Below are 22,538 nucleotides of genomic sequence, written 5' to 3'. Positions count from 1 at the left end.
TGGAAAGATTAATTAATGGATAGTCGATGAATGAATTAATCAACAGATGAATGAATGTGTGGACAAAGGAATGGATGAATGGACAATGAAAGGATCTAACTTTTAGAAAACATTATAAAAGAAAAAGTCTTCAATATTCTTCCATTTTACCCTTTGCTATTTACCAAAGTTACCAAATAAACCAATTGAACACTATTGGTTTATTTGGTACACTAATTTCCCTGCACACTCATTTCAACCTCAGACTACATAAACCCCATTATTTAACTCCTTTACTTTCATTAAATATTTCATTCAATGACGAGACTCAAGAACACCCAGGCTAACTATCTTACCTGTCTGCGGTGAGTTTTTCAGAGTTGCCGTGTTACAATCGTTGAATCTGACATCAATGCTGTTTAAACTTTTGTTGACTGAGTCGTTGAACTGTGTCCCGTCATCCCTCTTGGTAGACTTGTTGAAGCCTGGTCTAGGCATAAACACGGGATCCAGGTCCATGATCAGCTGATTTAGCTGATCAATGGAGTTATCAATATCCATTGTTAGGGATTTTATCTCGTCATCATGCTTGTTATTGTTGTGGTTATTATTGGTGGTTGGCTGTTCCTTGTGAGGTACTGTGTTCTTTACACTATCCATTTTTGTGTCCCTCATGTGGTTCTGTGGTTGGTTGGCCAGACTTTCTTTGGGTGAACCGCTCCCAGATTTGATCCCAGAATACCTTTCTGTGTCATTTCCATCCTTAGGCATGTAGTTAAACTGCTGTACAGCAACCATCTGTTGCTGCCGAACCCAGGACTGTGTGGAGTAGCTCTCCTGTCTGTAGACATGCTGCTTTGGTGTAGGAGCACTGCTGGGGTTAGAGTTGCTTCTGGACCTCAAAAAGATTCTTCTTTCAATATCATCCATTTGTTGAGGTGCAGAGTGATGAAAGTGGTGCTGGTTGTGATGGTCCTCTGATCCAGGACACTCGAACCCATCTGAAAGAAGGGAGTTTTGGCTACTCTTGTGGCACGAGGACGACAGAGTTCCTAGGCTGTCCAAACTGTGCAGATCATGACCTGTGTTGATTTCATCATCAAGGATGTCCGTCTCTCTCTCTCGGGGTCGGGTGTCTCCATTAAAGTGCAACTGTACTGGAAGTGTCTGTTTCAAGTCCAACTTAGGACCTGGGTCATCCATCTCATCCAGGGAAGGATCCTCGAGACCAAAACCACTGAGGAGCTGCTTCAGCTGGACCTTCTCCTGTGGACTTGGTCCCTGGTTAGCTCTCACAGTGGTGGTGCTGCTACTGCTGCTGGTGGTGGTGGTGGTGGTGGTGACAGGTGTCTGTCTTTCTGCCCACAGAGATGTGCTGGACAGGCCTGAGTCGCTGCTCACAGACAGGGCGTGGTCACTATGGTCAGGGCTAGAGGTGGTGGAGGTTGTGCGGGTCCCTCTTCCCAGCGTGGTGGCTTCTCCAAAGACAGCGCTCCTCTTGCTAGCTGCTTTGTCCTGGTTTAGGCCCTGAGAGCGTGGCGCTGCAAAACAGAAGAGACGCTGCAGCTTCATACAGTCAGCTGGTATGGTCACACGCAGATACAAAACAAACAAGGGACTCACAAAGACAAGACGCCATCAAACGTATACAGTCATATTGTGCAATTGACAGGGACACAACAGGAATCACAGCTCAACTCATAAAATCAACATTTAAAACAGGACATAAAACCAAGTCATCAGAACAGTTCAGGATATCTGAAGTGAGGCTCTGTTAAAAAAAAATGAGACAGTGTTCTGTCTAGCTGGTAGATTGTTGATGCTTTTATTCAACAGAGCCTCAGGAAAAAAGGATGTGGTTTAGAGAAGTGACATAATTTAATTGTTTTGTTTCAATCTGCCATTTAAAGTGGCATAAGTCTTACAATATATTAAGTCAGTATCTGATTGGCTGATCAGCCCCTTGCGACATCTCAGTGTCATGAAGCTTGGTTCTGGTTCTAATCCAGAAGAACCAAGAACCTTTGCTGTGGGGCATTGCACACTAGATTGGATCAGGTTGCTTTAAATATTTGTGTTTGCATAATACACATTGTTGTCAGAATGGCTGGTGCAGAGTCTTAAGTTGTTCAGAAAAAGTGACAGAAAGTAAAGCACAATTTTAAGCACAATTTTAAGCTCTATCGAAAAAAAATCACTTTCACCTTCATCCTTCAGAAATAAGAAGAAGGCTTCATTTGACACATACTATAACAGAGATTGTCTTTTACTATTGGTATGGTTTAATATCAGCTTGCTTATTTCACCACTGCATAAATGGTTTTGTCTGCTTATTACCTTTTAACAGAACCTCATTTCAAAAATCCTAAGCTTTCCCTTTAAAATAATATGTATGGTTAGGGCCCCACGCAAATCTGCATCCCATCTCCAATAGCTTAAGTATAAAGCTCAGCGCAGGCCTGTTCTGCCGGGAGTTTCCAACAAATCCCTCTCCTGACATTCCATTTAGCAAAGCGTAAGCCGGCATTTAACCTCTTCACCTCAGTTCTTGCCATTTTTTTCCTTCATCAGCTCTGACATCCAGCACTGCCCCCCTACCATACACTCCTTCATGGCCACCCATCGACTTCAAGAGGAAAATCTCTTACCTTCACTGTCCTTGTCAGGTTAGAATTTCAGAAATTCAAAGTCTCAGGTGAAGCCAAACATGTGAAGGAGAAAAATCTATGCAGATGCACGAGAACAAACATGGCTCTTAACATATGGATGATAACGGAAGGTAAATCTCGAAAGTTTCATTAAGTTAGCTGGTTTTCTTTTTCTGCTGTGAAGGTGAGAGTATTTGCACTCTACAGAGGAGAGGAGAGGTGGTGTTGGTGGGGGCAGAAAGGGTTTGAAATCTCCATATAAGGGCAAAGGAATGTAAACAAGTGAGGCGGAGCTATTGAGCTGAACAGGGTTGGAGGAAACGAGTAACCTGACCTCTCGCCTCTATTTTACGGGACTACCCCACTGGGGAAAATGAGGAATAGGAGCCAGGCAAAATAGCAATATATGTATGAGAAAGAGATGGGGGTGGGGGAAAAGACAGAGGATGAAAACAACATTCCTGGAGCTCAAGACATATCCACTCTGTAAAAAAGACACTTTGTAATTAAAGGCAAAGATTAACTTCTGCCAGGAGCCCAGAGCTATTTTCATGAAAAATGTCAGGCGAGTTGTTTTTCTCTCAATCTCATGTGTCAGAAGAAGACACATTATCTGCCTTAAAGCACAAAACAGGATAAAAACATGTAAATAAAAAAAAAGCCTTCTTAGAGACCATGAACTGTTTTTATTTTTTTAAACAGCTTTAAGTCATTTTCCTTTCATTGCAAGAAAGCTTGTGAACTGGAGAAGTCACTAATTTCTTCATTCTTCTATTCATTACATTTGCTATTATGGTGCTGTTAGTCCTTTAAAAAATGTCCACCAATTACAGTGCAAAAAGAAGAAAAGCCACAACTCTTCCGTACGTTGCTCTAGCTTTGGGAAGTCTGGTTAGATACGACTATGCAATTACCCAGCCCTCTCTGTTCCGTCTCGTTTATAACCATTTTGCCTTTCCACTAAAAGTGAGAGTCAGAAACATAGTGAAGACAATAATATTTTCTGAATATCCCTAAAATTTCTAATGTGCTTTGTCTATTTGTAGACAATGGAAGTAAAAAGTTTAATTTGGCCAGCAGCATTATTTTATTGTTTTGTAGATGCGTACTACTACACCAACACAGATTTGATGAATGAAGATGCACAAGCTTCACCAGAATCTTGTGATTATACCATTAATCCCAATCAATAGGGTTATTGGAATATTCAACAAAAATATTGCAATTCATTATTTTTCCATTAACTTAAAGTCCTAATCTATGGAGAGATTTGTTCTCATCTTTCTTTGCACAATAGCTTAAGCTCAGACAGACAGAATTGACAGTGTGTGTGAACAGCAATATTCAAGTCTTACCAAAGATTCACAATCGGATTTAGGTCTGGAACTTCCAACACTATTCGCAAATCTTTTTCAGCCTGTTTATCTTCTTGGATTGCATTGCATTTAACTTAATTCATCTTCCTGCCAACCAATGTGTCATTTTTCCTTCCACATTACAATTATGCACCTTTGTGACTTGTCTATCATATAATCCCAACAAAACACATTGAAGTTTGTGCTTGTAACTTTTTATATCACTTGAACCTTTCCATGCTATGTTTAATTTGGAATATTTTTTAGAAGAACTATACGTGTGCTTTTAAAATATGCATTAAATGAACAATGACTTACATATGGGGTATTATGTAAAATCATGGCAGCCATTCAGGGGTGCCTAAATGCTTGCTTATACATAGAGATGCTTATTTCAACAAAAGTTCCTACATGGAGGAGCAGTTTCCAGCCAAGTTTCCACAACTCTGAGCACCCCTCCCCCAGATCCATCAGACTAGCAGCAGCAGCAATTAGCAAACACTTGGTGGAATTGCACATCTGCAGAGCTCATCATATGAACCACTAATCAGTCCATCATTCTTTAAAACGGTTGCAAATGGAATAATGGATGAACATTGTTTGAATGACTTGCTGGAGGTAGAATGTGGGAAAAACCAGGAGATTTGAAAGAGGACAATTTCAAGGCATGAAGTTACAATGTCTAATTTGTTTGAGGTTACATTTAGTTACAGCATTTTTAACAACTGGAGGTATGCGATTGTGCTATAAAGTAGCACTAAGTTCCTGGAAAATACACATTTCCTCCACTTTAAATGAGCACACAACTTGAGAATACTGGGAAAATTTACTTTGAGTATATTTGTCACCTCTGCTTATAATTTGACATGGAGTCAGTTTTAGACTTTTATTCAAAATGCAAGCCTAGTAATTCAGCAAAAACACTAAATTTTATGCAATGCATGATCCTATCATATCACTTCTTTGAAGCAATTAAACTAACCATGAAGGGAACCTCTAAAGACACATTCGACTTCCAGAAATATCTCTTTCAGCTATTTAGATTTCAGTTCTGAGCCAATTTTTATTTTCTGTATGCATCTAATGAGGTGACTTATCTTGTCAGCAAGGTTGTATGGAGAATAAAAAAAATTGTAAGACTTTTATATATGCATTATAATTAATTCAACTTTTAATCAAATCTCATTCCATGCATAAAAGACAGTGACAAATTAGAGACAAGGTCCATGGTGACACTAAGCAAAGACTGCCAACCAGTTTAAAAATAAACTAAACTAAACAACAATCATCTTAATTCTCACTTTGCAGCAAACACTCTTCTACCAATTAAAATAGAGACACTGAGGTAAATAACGTTTTCTTCTCACAACCTTATCACTAAGGTGTCAAACAGCTTCCAGACTTCCTCCTCCAGAGACGTCACTGGGTGACAGTGTCTTTGAAGCAAACTGGTTCAGGGTGAGCTTTTCTGGTAAGTAGATGCAGAATTTCAGCAAAGTTTTCCATCCTTCCTCTCATATGTTTGAGTTTACATGCGAAAACAAAGCTGTAAATATCCCACATGAATGCTGTGGAATCAAGGCAGTTAGGGTATAGAAAAGCTCTTTAGTTGATGCCTCTCCTTTCCTTTGATGATTTCTTAAATTTGTGTGGTTTTCTTTTCATTGCAATCCCAGAAGCTGGCATTAAAACTTTGTGTGGATGTGTTTGTTTTTGTTTTGTTTTGTTTATTTAAATGAAAGTAAAAAAATAAAAAGGCAGACTGTTTTCATCAAGTCAAACTTGGCTCATAAAAACACTCAATGAACACTGGGAAAGGGTGGATTTGGGTTTTAATGTTACTACCACGTAGCTCTATTCTGAGAGGTTGTTGTGAATGCTGTGGTTCAGTGGAGAGCGACAACCACAGCGAGGACAAGACGCTCCGACAGGGTGGTTCTCTAAGTACATATGTGTATATAAATATATGTACACATATATGCATGTGGGTGTCCATGAGTGAGAATTTGTATATGTGTGGGATCCCTATTAACTTCAAGAGTCAACAAAGAAGAAATCTCTAGAGAACCCTCTCCTCTTCCTCTGAACCCAGCATTCCCAAAGTGAAACAACACTGCTTTCCACAAAAACAACACTTCTTGCCATTCTCATCATACTGCATGCCAAGGTAGCATTTTGGCCACTTTCCTTTCTCACCACTTTAAAAGGGTTACATAAACCACGTTAGTGTTAATAGTGTGAGAAGTTATTACTAAATAGCTTGGGTTATCGTAACTAAAATGCTATATTTGGGGGAAAAGGAGGGTTAGTGTGACTGTTTATGCAAAACAGTACCTTACTGTACTTTGAAATAGCAGCTGTGTGTCCGGCTAGATTCATAAAATGTCCAATAATGTTTGAGTTCAGTAGGTGAATAATCAGTGTAAACCTTAGAGACAAGATGACGTCTTTTGAGTAAAATTACATCTAAAGCAGCATAGCGTCTTTACCTTCACCATCACAGATGTTCTTGTACGAGTCCCAGCGAGTCAGAGGATCTGCTGTGTTGTAATCCACAATGACATCGGGTCCATTTTGCCACCTGTCAGCACCTGAAAACAAAATTCACACTCTTGAAGAACTTAAAAAGCTATGTAATATGTATTACAGACACACCTCACGTAAATGCAAAATTCAAAAGCCAGTGAATATCAATAACAAATTATGGAAATTAAATTAAAATACAATAAATAAATAAAATAAAAAAATGTAACAAGGAAATAGGATTTGTTTACCAGCATCCTAAAGTTCAAAAGTTGGAATTTCCAAGTTTTGGTTGGAGAAAGAACCTTAAACTCAGGGATCCTATGTCAACCCACACACATCCTCCTTTGAGTTCAGATTAAGATTATGTCAGGTCCCTGGCTCTGATGCTACTACCCTTTAAACTGTGAAAGTTTTAAAGGCTGTCAATCCTTCTACATGGTACTGTGTTGAAATATATCAAATGGAGAGAAACATGTTGTTTTTGGGCATGTTTTACAAATAGTAGTGCTACAAGACTAGTGCTAATGTTGTAAACTTCCAATTAGAACAGTTGGGTTCTGTTTTATCATCACAACAGTGAAAGAAAATAAAAAGTGCCAACAGTAAAAACAGAAAGGATGAGTGATTTTTTTTTATTGCACTGCTAATTTAATTTAATCATTCTTACTATACTTTCTCTTCACAAAGTAAAATAAATGTTTATCTGAAAGGGTCTTTTTTTTCTATTTCCACCAAACTAAATTCAGTGAAAACTTCTATCAAAAGTAACTTTCTGTGCAACTCCAGCATGTGAAGATTGTCATATTAACAAAATAGGCACAAGGGGATACATAACACAGTGACAGACACAGAGCCACATAGTTTCTTTCCAGTTGGGTTCGGAGGAGAGCACATACTGTGTTTCTTTACCTCTGTCAGCACACACTTCACACTACATTTCCCCACTGTGGCATTCCACATCCCCTCTCACCAGGGGAGCAGAGCGAGGAGGACGGAAGGGAATATTAAGAGGGCACTATATCTATTTTTCTAATTAATCAATCTTGTGTTTGCTTACTAAAGAAAAGTGCACAACCAAAACTTACCCGGAATTCTTTCTGGTCCTTCAGAAAAGATAAGTTCAACCTTGCCATAATCTGGAAATCTGGGATCTATAATGACAGCAAACACAGGAATGATGTAACTGTTTGGCATTCAGAATTGTAAAATGCACTCGGTTTCTATTCTTCTACTGTCTTCCTTTCACAACACAAGGAAAATTGCCAGTAAAATCTGTGTCCAGTCCGATTTTAGTGCGGACGTTATGAAGCAGGAGAGCTGCTGTTTACAGGTCGAGGCCTGTTCTCAGAGGTTTTTTTTCTTTTTTTTTTTTGAAGGAGTACCTTTGTTGGCATTCTCCATGTCCTCCTTTTCAAATATCAGGTTGTAACCCTGTACTGCTCCCGTGTGGAATTGCAGCCGGAAAATCACCTCACGTTCTGACGTTACATCACTTTTGTGATAGCATTTAATCTACAAAAAGAAAGCAAGAAATTAAAATGACCACAGCAGTCTGTATTAAAGCTGCTCTCCTTGTGAGCATGTCTTGTTTTTTTTTTATTTTTTTTTCCTACCATGATGTCCCCTTTCAGGAGCTGGGCAGGCTCCAGATTGATACACACGCGATCCCTGTGATTTGAGCCAATGTGACTTGAACAAAAACAACAGACAGTACAGTCAAAGGGAGCTGGTATGGAGAAGCTGTTACTTAAATTGAATTAAAATTAGCATGAAATTAATTTGACCAACTTACTAGATTCCAGAGGAGTACACTGCTTGCATTCCTTGGTAGACTTTGATGTATGGGCAACACACTAAACAAAACAAAAGGAAAACAAAGAAAACCTGCAATTAATGTTTTTTTTTTCCAAGGTGGTTTGATAACATGACCTTGGCATTATTTTGCTGAGGCCTGAAGTGTGATAAGCTGTTGTTGTGGGAGAAGGATTTTAGCTCCAAGATGTGATGACGACTTCTTGTTGGTTCAATGAAATGAGCAAAAACAGTAATTTCCACCTAAGCACCTCAAAATGAAAGAATTCCCTGTGCTCTGTGGTGAACAGTGAATTTAGGAGAGGATTACGTTTTTTTACACAACGTCCAAGTGCCTGAGCATGCAAGTGTGTTTGAAAAAAAAAAAGGCATAGGAATATAGTTCGAATAAGACTCTGATGTGATTATGTTTAACCTTTTCATTGTAATTTCCCTGACTCTGGTGGGTGGATACTTTGATAAAGCAGTATGACTTTAACCTCTGCTGGCAGTCTCAAAGTTTGGGATCCCATGGAGGACGACACAGTGCAGGAACAAAGGTGAGGCATTGATCTTCATGGACCCACTTAGTAAACTGTTGAGGATCCAAACATACCTAAGGGGGATGAAAAAGTGTAGAAATTAACATTTTGCAAGACTATTATGATTTTTCCCACAACAGAAAACATGTTGAATCATGCAGCAGAGATTAGAAGGAATGCATATTAAACAGGGTTCCAATAAATAACCCACTTATCCTTAATTACTCCCAGAGTAATTTAACTTTTAATAAATGTGTTTAATAGATGTTCACTAACTTTGCAGACATCTGGTTCAGATGCGTCACTAAAAGTTGTCAGATGTCTCATCTTGGACCAGAATTTATTTACAAAGCGCTTTATGTGTAAATGTGATCCCTGTAAAGAAGAGTGATAGAGGTAGTACGTTTCCTGTACTACCTCTATAACTATTTACCAACATTTCTCCCTCAGTAATAAAGGAGAATGAAATTATTTGATGATGGATGATGCTTTTAAAGAAATGCTGGGAGGTCTTAGTTTTTATCCATTTCATGTATACCAATTTTCTTTTCCTTTTTTTCTCTATTTTTTGACCAACAGAGAAATTTAATCTCTGGTGCACATCTACCTGTTCTATATAGTTTAACACATTTGAATAGTTTGCTGTGTCACCTGATAATATCTGTCACACAATGAGGTGGTTAACAGTGCAGAATAACATTTATATACCCACAGTTGATTTAGCCATATTGAACTATTAATACAAACTTTGGCCATAACTGTTAAAATGAATCCTGCTTATAATAGTTTTCTTAGAATAATAATAATAATTAAAAAAAAGTTTGCTCCTAAACCTAGAAGAACGTTAATTGTTATGTACTACAATTGTTTAGATGAATGTGATAGCTGGTAGATCAGTCTGTAATCAAATATTAAAGTTTTTGTAATTTTATTTTATTTTTGTTAAATCAATAAAGACCTTATTATCTTCAGCATAAAAGCTGATATATTTGGTAACAAACAATCAATAACTGATGGCATATTTCTTTCTAAGTTATAATTTGCCGCAGAGTAAGAAGAGATTAGCACTATTAGTTAATTGTTGAATTAAAGTGGTCATTTTTGGAGAAGAAAACATTTTTCAAAATAAGTTTGAAATATAGTATAGAAAATTTCATTCACAACCTCCACAGATGAAAAATATCTTGTCAGATGTCTGATCTTGGACCAGAATTTATTTACAAGTTTTGACAGACATTCATGGGCAAGATAGGTAAACAAAACACTTCAGCACATCACTGTTGACAATAATGAATCACAAAATGTTTGAATTTCATCAGGCCATTACGAGATCTTTTTCTTATTTTAACAATGGATGCCCTTCTGCTAAAAGATATTAACTGTATGCTAAACCTGAATGTTTGGAGGGAGATGCACATTCGGTCAAACAATACATGTGTACCCTTCCATGCCTCTGAATGGAAGGGTACAGCTCTGTTATGGGTCTTACCGCTTCTGTGAAGGTGTCATCAGAGCTGAGACCTTGTCATCGTAGTATTTCCTCATGGCAAAGCGGTCCAATGCTTGATCAGCACTTTGAGAGAGACAGAACGACGCACTAAACACTTTAGGTAATTATGACTCAAGAGAGACATTACACTCTGGACTATAATAGTGTTAACCCAAACTTGCTTCAGTTAGAGCAAAGCAGACATTTACACACACTCATGTCTGAAAACAGGGAAAGTAAGTTGAGAGACAGAAGATTCCAGGAGAGAGGAAGAGAATCAGCCTTAAGTAAACACAGAGGGACAGAGAGAGGCCCGAGTGTGTGCACAGCTTGGTTTATTCAGACAGACCTAAAGCTAATATGTCCCGCCGCATTTTAACCAGACCTCTGCTTCCCTTCCTCTGCTCCCTCTTAATTTGTTTCATTCCCTTCTCTCTCTCTTCTCTTTCTCTGCTTTTCATTTTTGTTCTGACATCTACATTTAGACCAGCGAGCTACACTCTCTCTCAGTTGGGCAAAAGCTCAAATTAGAAACCTGCTTCGTCAAATGGTGACCTGTGCTCAAGCAACAGTGCCGTTTAAAAAAGTATATACCTCCAGGATTTTGTGATTTATAAAAGTAATTGAAAAATAAATAATTTTGGAAGCTTCAACTCCTTAAATGTAACCTATAAATGACTATTAACTCAATCTGACAAACAAACTAAAATGTTTCTGGAATAGAAACACATATAATGTAAGTAAAAATACCCTCTCATGACTATGATCAGAATTAATAAACGCCAGATTCATCTTTCACCAAGATAATGATCTGAAGAATGCATTCAAATCAATACACTGAGCATAGTTCAGCTAAACCCAACCTGATTTAAATTTCCAGAGAAAATCTGAAGAGAAGTGTGAGCATTAAATGTTGTCACAATCTGATATATGTGGAGCAAAGTACAGAAACAACTGCCAGTATTTGCAATCCTCACTCAGTGCTATAACAGAATAACAATAAACTATAAGCTTTAGAGAGTGGATGAATCACCTTTTTTTATTTTGCATTCATTTCAAGCATGATAGTAGTATAAAATCATGCACAAGAACAAGGAATGCAAAAGACACATATTTTTTTGTACCACAGTAATCTTGACCTTTAGGTTCAGAAAGGATTACTCCTGATCTCATTTATTTTCTTCCTATGTAAAAATCTGTCAATTTTCAAACCAACAGTTTGAAAAAATGACGCTTCAATTTCCTGAAGCATCAATTCTTCTGAAATTGTCTTTACCAGAAATGTCAGTGAGAAATAAAAAAATGGCATTGTTCTTGAGAAATACATCTTTTGAAACCAACACTCTAGCCAGGGGATATAACAGGGTAAACACATGCTTCAGAGCTGATTCATGCAATTCAATCCAGGGTGATTCATGGCTCAAATCATGTGGTTTTCTCTTGATTCTGGAACAGGAACCGTTTGAGTCACTTTTCCAAATCACCTTAAGCCAAAATTAAAGGAAGCAGATAAATTAAATGTGGTCCAGCAATGACATTGGGTTATGGTCAAAACAAAATGAGTCTGCAGAAATTGTTGTGATTCATTGTTCACCGACAGAAAAGCGTGAACGCACATAGGTTATGATGAATCAGGGGAAGGAAAAGAAGACATTTATAGTAACATAACAGAAATCACAACATGAGTTGTGGTTACCTGGCAGACACGTCAGTGAAATGCACAAAGGAGGAAATGACAACACCAATTCGACCCTTGCCACCCTGCGAAAAACAAAATATCACATAGGATGATTCAACACGTGTTTTTTGTTTTACTTTACAGGGTTGCAAATACACCCAAAAATATTTTTATTTGATTTCATTTTTATTTATTTTTTTTTACAAAATGTTCCATCTTGAAAAGCTTTATTAATTCTTTGTACTTCTAAGCTAAATTTAAACATTATTAAAACAGCAAAGAAGTTCTTTGCAGGACTTAGTTAAACCTAATTTTATTACGTTTGCCAACTGTGTCAATTAACCCAGACCCACATCAAAAGAACAATTCAGCATTCTAACTTTAGAGTTCCTGACACTGATGCAAGAATATGATGAAAGATTGTACTGCATTTTGTTTCATTCAAGAAAATGAAACAAAATAACATTTTCCAATATTCAGATGTAGAGTTATGTGAAATAACCATGCTGAAGCAAAACCACAATATTTAAAAGAACAGAAAACTAAACATGTATTTTGGCTGCAAATGTTTTCAGGGCAAGTAAATACAACTTTGTTCATTTACAAAGTCAATGTTGCTGTTTTATTTTTTTATTATGGTATTACACTGCATTATAAAATGTCAAATATTATATATTCAAGATCAGTCTAATGAATTGAAAACATTGTACATAATCTATAATAGATTAGGGTTTTCCATTGACATTTTCACTGATGCCAGTTTTTACATCTCATTGATTTAAAGACCAGTACTTAAAGGTTAAGTTGATTTAAGTTTAGGCGTTACATTCCAAAAAAGGTATTTTTGTTCAGTTGCCGTTCTTATTTGTTAAGAATGAAGGGTACCGAAAAAAATGTGGTGGCGCAAGGGCAAACCACGACCCACATATTGAGGGCCTAGTCCTCGTGGAGGTGGTCGCAGGCTCGATTCCCGGGCTGGCAAAATTTGCTGCCTGGCTTCCCCCTCTCTCATTACCCAGTTTCCTGTCAAACTACTTTCAAATAAAGGCCACTAGAGCCAACAAAATCTCAAAAACAAAAAACTGATCAATTCAGTTGAGAAATTTTTGATTGTGTCAGATCTGAAGTATTCTAACTGTGCAATCCGAAACTGAAAAACACAGGTGATCCTCCATGTTGTGTACACACTTACCCTGCAGTGTATGACGACCACATGTAAAGGGTTGGCATTGAGCCAACTCTCCATGGCTTTACAGATGGTGCAGATCTTATCCAGCGGAGGAGCATGTAGGTCTGGCCAACCGGTGTCCAAAGTCTACAAAATATCACAGTTCATAATTAACACATGCCACTCTTTCCTTTACTTGGCCTGGGATTTCAGAAAATATTATCAAGCAGAAACAGTATACTGTATATCCTTACCTTTGGGTTCATTCTGGTGAGGTCATGTCTTCTCTCTGACAGGTTAATAATCTAAAGAAAACAACAAACCACAGACTAACAACATCTTACTGATTTCTACTTTAATTCCAACTCTTAGCATGAGTAAAGGTGTGATCTGAAATCAATACCTTCATCTCAATATCCAATAAGAACCTATTAGAGCTATTTCAAATCAATGTGACGTGGACTCTCACGTTTGTCTTCTTCGAATTCTTAAGGATAAGACGGAGAATCACCACTCACCAGGTAATTATCCGCATGCTTGGATTTGAGCATTCGTGTGACATCCTTTAGATTAAGCAAGTAGATCTCCTCAGAGCATCCCCGAGGGAAGGAGACGGCGATGATCCGTTCTGTGATATAGGTGAGGTCGAGCTCATATCCCTCCTCCATCTTAAAGCTTTCCTGTTATCCCTTTCAAGAAACATAAAGATTAATTACATAGAAGAACAAAGCACTGCAGTTCTCTCACACACTTCCCATTTAAAGCCGGTGACTTTACTTATGTCAATATTTGATGGTCAAAGTCCCCAGCTTCAGTTATTGTGTCTGACTTTTCCACAGATATCTCTGGAAAAAGACTTCAGCTTCACATTATAAAATAGTGAATGCTCTACACAGCAATGGTCAACAGAATGTGTTGCAAGTACTGTACGGGTTGAAACTAAGCAAGGCCTTTTCTGCACAGGACAGATAATTACAACGTATCTGCAGTGTGAAAAGAGTATTGCAACAATGGTATTAAGGAACAGTGACAAAGTATAAAAAAAAAACAAAAGAGTTCCAGTTGAAACCAGTTGTAAATCCCTCTGTGGCAGTGTGTCCCAGTTACCTCATGGACATGAATTTGCTGCTGTGGTGGTACAGACTCTAAACACTGAGTCACCATTTACCACCCCTCCAAACTCCACACACAGATGTTTTTCTTTCTTATTTACTCATCTCTGTGCAAGCATGCTGTCTGTTAGCTAGAGAAGAAGATATGTTATGGTTCTAACAGACTGTTAGAACTGCTGGAAATAATAACATGAACAGACGATTGAAAATACCATCAAGGAAATAAATGGAAAAAAAAAATCTTACCACAATACTAACCATTAAGCCACAAGTTTCAAACTAACTACGGCTGAAGAGCACAACATTGCTTGAGTTATCACAGAGTGCTATAAACGAACCACTTGGCACTCATGTTAAAGTAAATTTACAACGCTTTTAGAAACTGCTAAATATTAATGAAGATTAAGCGTACCTCTCTGTGCCAATTCATTTCCTCAGTGGCAGAGGAACACAACACCAAGCCCAGGGCTCAGACGCAGGCCTTAAATACTTCAATTGAGAATTTCTGGGATGTGCCAAAACAAGTCCTACCCACAGAGGCCTCATTTATCAACCAACAGGACTCAAAACACTGCACCAGCAACCACAGGATACCCCAAGAGGTCTAAAGTTCATCCCCCTGCAGATTAGTACAATTTGAAACAGACATACTTCACTTATTTACAATTCACTGGGTGCTTTGGAATCCCAGATTCTCCCTTAACTGCAACTCTCATGGTGTTATGTGCTTAAATTATTTAGACAACATATTTTTAATTGATTCAAGTAAACACATACTATAAAACAAAAACAGTGCTGGTAAATAACTTTAAAAATATAAGCATTGCATATGCTACAGTGAAAAGTAATAAAAGGTTAGTTTTATATGTTATAACCTATGTTTTGATTACATAGCTGATTATCCTGGAAAATACAAATCTGACATATACTGTGACTTGAGTTACAATTTTCTAAACCAATGATCAAATCAAATCTTAAGACAAAGACAATCTTAATTTGACGTGATCATCTGGGCTGAAACTGGATCAAGTATTTATAATTCAGTTAAACCTTCTGCAGGATCATTATGCCATTCACACTTTCCAGAACGTTGGGACCATTCATATTATTAATTTACATGTTTTTTTTTTCTATGCCATCGGTTATCACAATGGCATAGTGATAATCAACCAGTGAAAGATTAGTTTGTTTGTAAAAGTACCACTGATTGTACTTGGACATTGTGTAGTTGTAAATACTGAGCAAATTAAACACTGTAAACTGTTCTGGGAGGACAGATAATTGGTATAAATAGCAATGTTTTTGATTTTTTGATTTTTAAAAAAAGCACACTGATATTTCTTTCAATCAAATAAATCAAAAAAAAAAAAAACAGACAATGGATTGAAAACTAGTGTTTGTTGTGCTGTGTTCCGTTTACCCTTGAAGTTAGTGTGTGGATCTGGGAAGGACATCTCTGATAATTATTATGCTGCCTCACCAGCCTAACTAGTACTAGCAACAAAAAATTACAATTCTGACATTAATAATGAAAATATAAAAACTTATCAGCAGATGTAAAAGGTTTACTGGTAGTTTTTACTGTGTTCTGCAAGGTAGCCATATTGGATTTTGAGGCTTCATTTTTGGTGAAGAATATACAGTTACTTTGGCCTAGCTTTTTTTTTTTTTTTTTTTTTTTTTTTAATTATTGATTGACAGTCCATGTTCCAAAATCATTTCCATATGTACTGTGATTACATTTTCTTGAGCTTATATTTAATTAATTAATCTCTTCAAGTTCAATATCATGCTCCTTGAAAGACCCTAAATTGACTGTTAATGTAAATGAGTAAATGATACATAGTAAATAATGCATCCATCAGTTATATGTAAGATGACCCCAGGCTACACAGTCCGTCCCTCTGTGTGGACATAGTGAGGGAGTAATAAATGGGGGACAGTGTAGTCATGGCTTAAACCAACCCGCAGAGTGGAATGAAGTAGGCCGTGTGAAGCGGTCATCTCATCTATAAGGGAAACTGGGCTGTGTTTTTCCACACGCCGGTCCTCGGGGTTTGTTGGGACAAATGACATATTTAAACCACTTCTCATACAATTCTAAAGGAAACCAGCCAACTAATAAGACATTGATGAACTGACCAATAAATATTTACTGAACTTTGCATATCCTTTGAGAGTGGTGAATTTTATCTAATAAACATGTCCTATGTGATCAGGAGGTATAACAGGATGACAGTGATTTAATTTGCTAACATCATGATCAGTACATTTCAACATTTAAAACTGAACAGAGGGTTTTGAAGTTATTGGTAAGAATCTGTTTTGCCGTAGCAAAAGAAACAAATAAATGAAGAAGAAAAACAGCCTTTACTGCTACTCATCGCTAAGCCCAGTAATGCATGAAAACTGGTGGCAGGAATCATGGCATTACCAATACATTGCTAGAGATTCGTTTGCCTACTGACATGATTGGCACAATATACTCACCAGCTACTTTGTTAGGTAGTGACGTTCAACTGCTTATTAACACAACTGCAAAATCATCTAGTCTAATTGATGTAGTTGTTTAGAATATACATTTTCTAAAAATTAGCTCCATCTACACCTTAGGCCTGGCCATGCTGTCAGAGGAGGGATTATGTTATCAACTTTCAGTATAAAGGAGGACGGAGGCAAGTTGTCTGATCTGGTGTACAGACAACTGCTCAATAAAGGCCACCAGAGCCAACAAAACCTTTTAAAGAAAAAAACAAAAAAGGGAAGCCCAGCAGATTTCTTTTCAGAAGTAGAGCATTATGGGTTTCACTATAATGCTCCAACTGAGATCAATCTGTATTTCCATAACAGATTGCTGATATATTAGAAGTTGATTCTTGTCCAGACTATATTGTGCCATTAATCTATTAAAAGAGGCAAAGTGCATTACTTGCAACAAATTTCTCAGGGATTTTTTTACACCTCAAATCTTTCGTAGTTATTCCAGATGGCTATATGTTGGCATGAAAATAGGGCAAACTGTCATTTCAGAAACTCCCACCATGCTGCCATAGGAGTTCATTTCAAAGTGTTTAAAGAATATATGTCATTTTGTGTTGGAGCTAATAAATCATAGGTTCAAAGTCTCATCATATACAGTCAAATGGTGGTTTGCTTTGGATCACTGAGAATAAGTAAATGATTTTTGGCAAAACATTATTTTTTTTTTGTTGAAGCAATCCTTCAAGTGACTAGTATGGGCAGAGATTTCTATCAGACAAAACCATCCTCCTCTTCAAAAAAAAAAAAAAAAGTGGAATGTGGCTTAGTTCTGTGAGATCGTCCACCCTATGGAACATTAATGAAAACAGTAAGCAACTCTGCCTAGTTTACCGCTAAAGACAGAAGCTGGACTATGTTTGGTTACTTGTCCTTGCCAAAGCCAAGGACAAGTAACCTTGTCCTGGTTAAACTGTACAACTGTTTATGAAAGAGTTTCCAAAACCAAAATTATGCAAAGTTGAAAATAACCATTTCCAAGTTCCTTTCAAATGCATTTTCTGCATATAGAGATAGTATATTATATTTACATTAGTCAGCCTAAATAACATGTTTGTTGTTTACAACCATGCCAAAATATTCTTGAGGGGAAACTTAACCAAGTACATGTCAAGCTCTGTATTAATTGTTTGACCTAGTCCAAATCATTTCCAAATGAAGTTCATCCTTGAATTTAATTTCACGTCTTACAGTATTATGGAGGACTGAAGCAATCATCATAATTTTTCCACAGCACTCTCCCCCTTCTGTCACTCATCACTCAGACTTGCTTCAGCACGCACTAAGAGATAATTGGTCTTTAATTTTCCCTGACTGCTTTTGTTTCTTGCTTGAAGCACAGCATTAGCTCACAAAGGCACAGAGTAAGCTGCGGCAAGGTTCTCAAATCCAGAGCCCACCCATGGTACTGAGAACAAGGCTGGCATACAGAGTGTTAGCCAGGCAAGAAGGACTCAAGAGACATGTTGCCAGACCTATGGTGAACAAGCTGAAACAGGTTTCCAAAGGTCAGGATGTTGGGGATTAGGGTGTGTCTGGCTCCCTGCGCTTCAACCACTCTGCAGGTAAGTGCTTGACTAGGCTGTGCTGATGCTGTCAGCCACGTTTACACATGCATGACCAGTACTTGGAAGCTGTTCCAAATGCCTTTCTTCCAATTATCCTGAACAGCACTGAAAATAAATTGAAAACATTCGGTTTCCATGTTAAATGCAAGAAGAGATGTATGGAGTAGCATGTGAGTTAAACATTCCATTTCTGATGCCACAGTTTTTACATGTTAAACCATTATCTCCTAGAATGTAAACCAAGGAGAATTATAGGGTTCCATATGAGATGTATAAAGAAAGAGACAACATTTGGCTTCTCATTATCATGTTCTTATTCCATGTCATAGTTTGTAGTTTTCTACTATAGCAAGTCATTAATTTAGTGAAGTAACTGTGGACATGTTCATCATTCAAATGGAAATTCTAAAATTCCAAAATTTGTTCTGTTTATGTCATGTTTTAGCAAAGCAATCATTACCAAGATTCACTCATATTCAAACAGCTAAATGAAGGAAACCAGATCTGGACCACTTCTAATGCAGTATTACCATTTCAGACATTGATACTTTATGGTAAGCCGATTGGTACAAAAGTGTAAAATACATGAATGCCAATGTGGTTTGGAGGAGATGGTGCATTATGGGGTGAAACCACTGCTAATTTTTTGACCATGAGACTAACTGATCTCTTTGTTCGATGCACCTACTCAGTTGCTTCGTCAGCACAAATTACAACAAAGACAATTCAGGGGAGAGTTCACAGTCTACTTCATTATCATAGCAAGGCAATAATAAATAACTTCTTATAACCAAGAAATTTGATCTACGCACCATAGAAACAATGATATACCCTGTTTCAATATTGATGGTGATGTAATGGTCAGGAGGAGACATTTTGGCACATGTTGACCCCCTTTATGTCCACTAAGAATAGTTTAAATGTCACAACCTGCCTAAGAATTGCTGCTCAGAAGGTCCATATTGTCATAACCACAATGTACCCTTAGTCCAATGGCTGAATGATAATGCACAATTTAGCAAAGATGAAATTAAATCAAATTAGTTTTGTGAATATTGCAGTGAATTTCATAGACCAGGGGTCCCCAAAGTCGATCCTCGAGGGCCGACATTCTACATGTTTTAGTTCTCTCCCGGGTAGTACCAACAACCTTTTCAGCATGTCGATGTTCTTAGGCTTTTCAACAAGCCATTATTTGATCCAGGTGTGTTAAACAAGGGAGAGAACCAAAACATGCAAGATTCCGGCCCTCAAGGACCAACTTTGGGGACCCCTGGCATAGACCAATCTCTGTGTCACAGTGCACGTCTTTGTTCTAGTGGAATGGGAGATTTCGATCAGTGACGTGCAACTGTGTGCAATGTGTATATGTAAATATGCACTAAAATCTCTGGAATGTTTTGACACCTTGATTCTGAAAGCAAAATGGGATCCAATTCAACAACTGACAAAAAAAACTTTGCTACAAAGTCAAATTGTCATGATAGCCAATCATCTGTGTCCAAAGCACTCAGATTTTGTCCACGTTTCTTCAGTTACAAGAAGCAAACATAGCCATAATAGAATTCAAAGAAAAAGAATAAGCCATAAATAATTAGCTAGTGAAACTTTTTATTTAAAATTTACTGAATGCAGTAGGATATCAGAATAACATTATGATAGGTGTAAAGAAACACACAACACCAATAAACATAAAACTTGGACATATATAGCAATCAAGGAACCCCCTCCCTCATTTAAATATTCAATATTCAAACTGAATTGACCCTTAGGACTTAAGCACCTATTTTATGATTGAAACACTGGAGCAACTAACCTCTGTATACCACCCAAATTTTAATATTCACATTAAATTAAGGTTATTTGTCTGCTGTGAACAAATACAGCGTGATTGTATTTCAAAGTCAGCTGTCATCTGTGCTACTGTGGAGCTTCAGTCAAAATTGGTGGTTAACGGATCTGTTTTGCACGTTGAGAAGAAGCAGGGACACATATAGGTCAGAGGACTGACCTATATGTGTCAGTGTTCTGCTGTCTGAGAATAATGATCTCCTGAATTATTTGCCTGAAAACCTGAGAAACACTAACAGAGTCATAAATACCTCAAGGAGTCTGGATTGCCTTCAGGATGGTTGCTGAACAGTGTCTTACTGTGATTTTAAGTGTCTGTAAGAAATGTGGATGACATTTCTCCTTATTTGTCCTCCAGAAATAAGTGTTCTCACTAGCCAATAATCAAATGGCAGAAGTTTTTAATGAATAAAACATCTGTTTTATGGTTTTGTCCATAAGCTATGTAAAATGATGAGATCATTTTTTTTTCCAACTTAATCTCTGTTCATAGTTAAGAAGAGAGTTTGTTTTTTGATGTTGTGGGATACCATGCTCATTGTGACATGGCAGGCTGGTATAACAGCAGAGAGAAGGACAAGGCCACAGTTTGTTCTGGCCTTTTCCTGTCAGGGCCTCTGTATGTTTATGCTGTGGTTTTGCCACCCATTCAAGCTTGAAGAACTGAAATAAACAAGCCATGAGAGCAATAGAAAAATAAGTCAAAGAAGTGGGTGCACAATATTTTTAGCACATTTCTTCTGCAAGCCCGAAACTCTAGTATGTAGTTGTCTCACTTTTTTCACAAACCATTTTGTATAAAAACAGCAGTCCCAGCCCCGAGCAGATATGTGCACTCTCGGAACCTCCCCAAGTACTCCCTAATTACCATTTTCTATCCCAAGGTCATGGTGGAATGCGTTCCAAAATGGATTAGGTTCCTACTCTCACGCCACCATTCTCATTTCGCTCTTTCTTGCCATTCTTGCCCCTTTATTGCTTTCATTCCCCTTTCTTCTCAGCAATCTCCACTCTGTCTAATGACTTACACATGTTAACCAAATTGCCTACAGCAGCAAAGCAGTGACAAAATGTAAATGTTCTGGTTCTCCGTCACATTCTCCAATCACAGTGTTGTTTACAGTATGCAATGCCAACCCTTTGGCACCCCACACAGTCAGTATAATTCATTCAGCTGTTGCTTGTATTTATAATTGTGATCTGTTATCAGTAAGAAAAAAGTTCACACCCTCCTTTTATTAGGAAGGCTACATACTTTTACTTATTTAAAGCTACCAACCAAACTTTTCTTTAAAAATCAAACTCGCTTCAAATTTAGCTTAACTGTAGAAGACATGTCATAAATTTTTCGAGTTCATGGGCTATTTTATTGCATTTAATTTACATAACCTTCCACTCCAACATGCCTCTGGTAATAACATATATGGCATAAGAAAAGTGATCACACTAGTTCAATTTGTAGTTTGTTTCCATACACCCATCTTGGAAACAAAAATGGGGGTGAGGTCCATCTTTGGACCCCCACACCCCTTATTTTTCAACATAAGACGTTCGACTACTTATGCTGAAGATCTCGTGTAGGATGATATATTCAAACATACAACGTAGCACCTGTTGGGCAGTGAAACGTCTACTGATTGCTTCAACAAGGAACCAACTAGTGATAGTCAGATTCAGCATACCTTCACATCCTATACCTAATTTGTTTTTATTATTATATCTGAGATTGTTTTCTATTGTGTTTGGGAGCTTGATGTGAGGGTTTAGCTGCAGATTGAGAGTGCAGGTGCAGGTCACATGCAAATTAAATTTGTGCGTCAATCCAATTTCTTTGATATGCATGTATGCATGCGTGTATGTGAGTAATGTGTCTGTGTGTGTGTGTGGGATTTGCAGGTGTGTGTGTGTGCATGGGGTGGTGTATGTGTATATATGTATTAAAGAGAGTTTGTGTGTGGCCTTTGAACTCTTTTCATGGTGTATAAATACTTTTATAATTAGCAGGTGAGAAATGACCCATAAGACAACCCTTGTACCCTGGTGGTGTACAGCCCACATGGAAATATAAACAAAAAAATCACTTTTTCTAATGTGATTCTTTGTTTAGGAAAAGTCATAAAATTTCAAGTCGGAAAAAGATAGTTTAGCATATTTTTTCTACAGATAGACATGGTAATGGGTCACTTTTGACCCGCAAGACAACACAAGGGTCAAGCTAATAAAGTAAGTCAATGCAATAGGAGCTAAAATTGCATGAAGTCCAACTGTACTACCCGTTATTTAAGGCAGTGAT

General features: G+C 37.5%; 1 protein-coding gene across 1 annotated transcript in view; it reads right to left on the bottom strand.

The window, feature by feature from the left end:
- LOC129362300 (tensin-3-like) overlaps window positions 1-22,538 on the bottom strand; it is a 43,151-nt gene that overhangs the window by 17,895 nt on the left and 2,718 nt on the right. The window contains exons 2-13 of the mRNA XM_055033756.1: window positions 13,695-13,865; window positions 13,431-13,481; window positions 13,201-13,323; window positions 12,027-12,091; window positions 10,331-10,414; window positions 8,800-8,915; window positions 8,301-8,361; window positions 8,122-8,197; window positions 7,891-8,020; window positions 7,594-7,659; window positions 6,472-6,573; window positions 336-1,520 (exon numbers count right to left, since the gene is read on the bottom strand). Of these exons, the coding sequence (XP_054889731.1) occupies window positions 336-1,520; window positions 6,472-6,573; window positions 7,594-7,659; window positions 7,891-8,020; window positions 8,122-8,197; window positions 8,301-8,361; window positions 8,800-8,915; window positions 10,331-10,414; window positions 12,027-12,091; window positions 13,201-13,323; window positions 13,431-13,481; window positions 13,695-13,844 (2,209 nt within the window). The 5' untranslated portion in view covers window positions 13,845-13,865. The remainder of the gene's footprint in view (window positions 1-335; window positions 1,521-6,471; window positions 6,574-7,593; window positions 7,660-7,890; window positions 8,021-8,121; window positions 8,198-8,300; window positions 8,362-8,799; window positions 8,916-10,330; window positions 10,415-12,026; window positions 12,092-13,200; window positions 13,324-13,430; window positions 13,482-13,694; window positions 13,866-22,538) is intronic.

The sequence above is a fragment of the Poeciliopsis prolifica genome, unplaced genomic scaffold (assembly GCF_027474105.1).
Source record: "Poeciliopsis prolifica strain line A6 unplaced genomic scaffold, Auburn_PproV2 SCAFFOLD008, whole genome shotgun sequence".
Taxonomy (NCBI): Eukaryota; Metazoa; Chordata; class Actinopteri; order Cyprinodontiformes; family Poeciliidae; genus Poeciliopsis; species Poeciliopsis prolifica.
The sequence above is the reverse complement of the archived record's forward strand: the minus strand, read 5'-3'. Positions and strand labels throughout refer to the sequence as shown.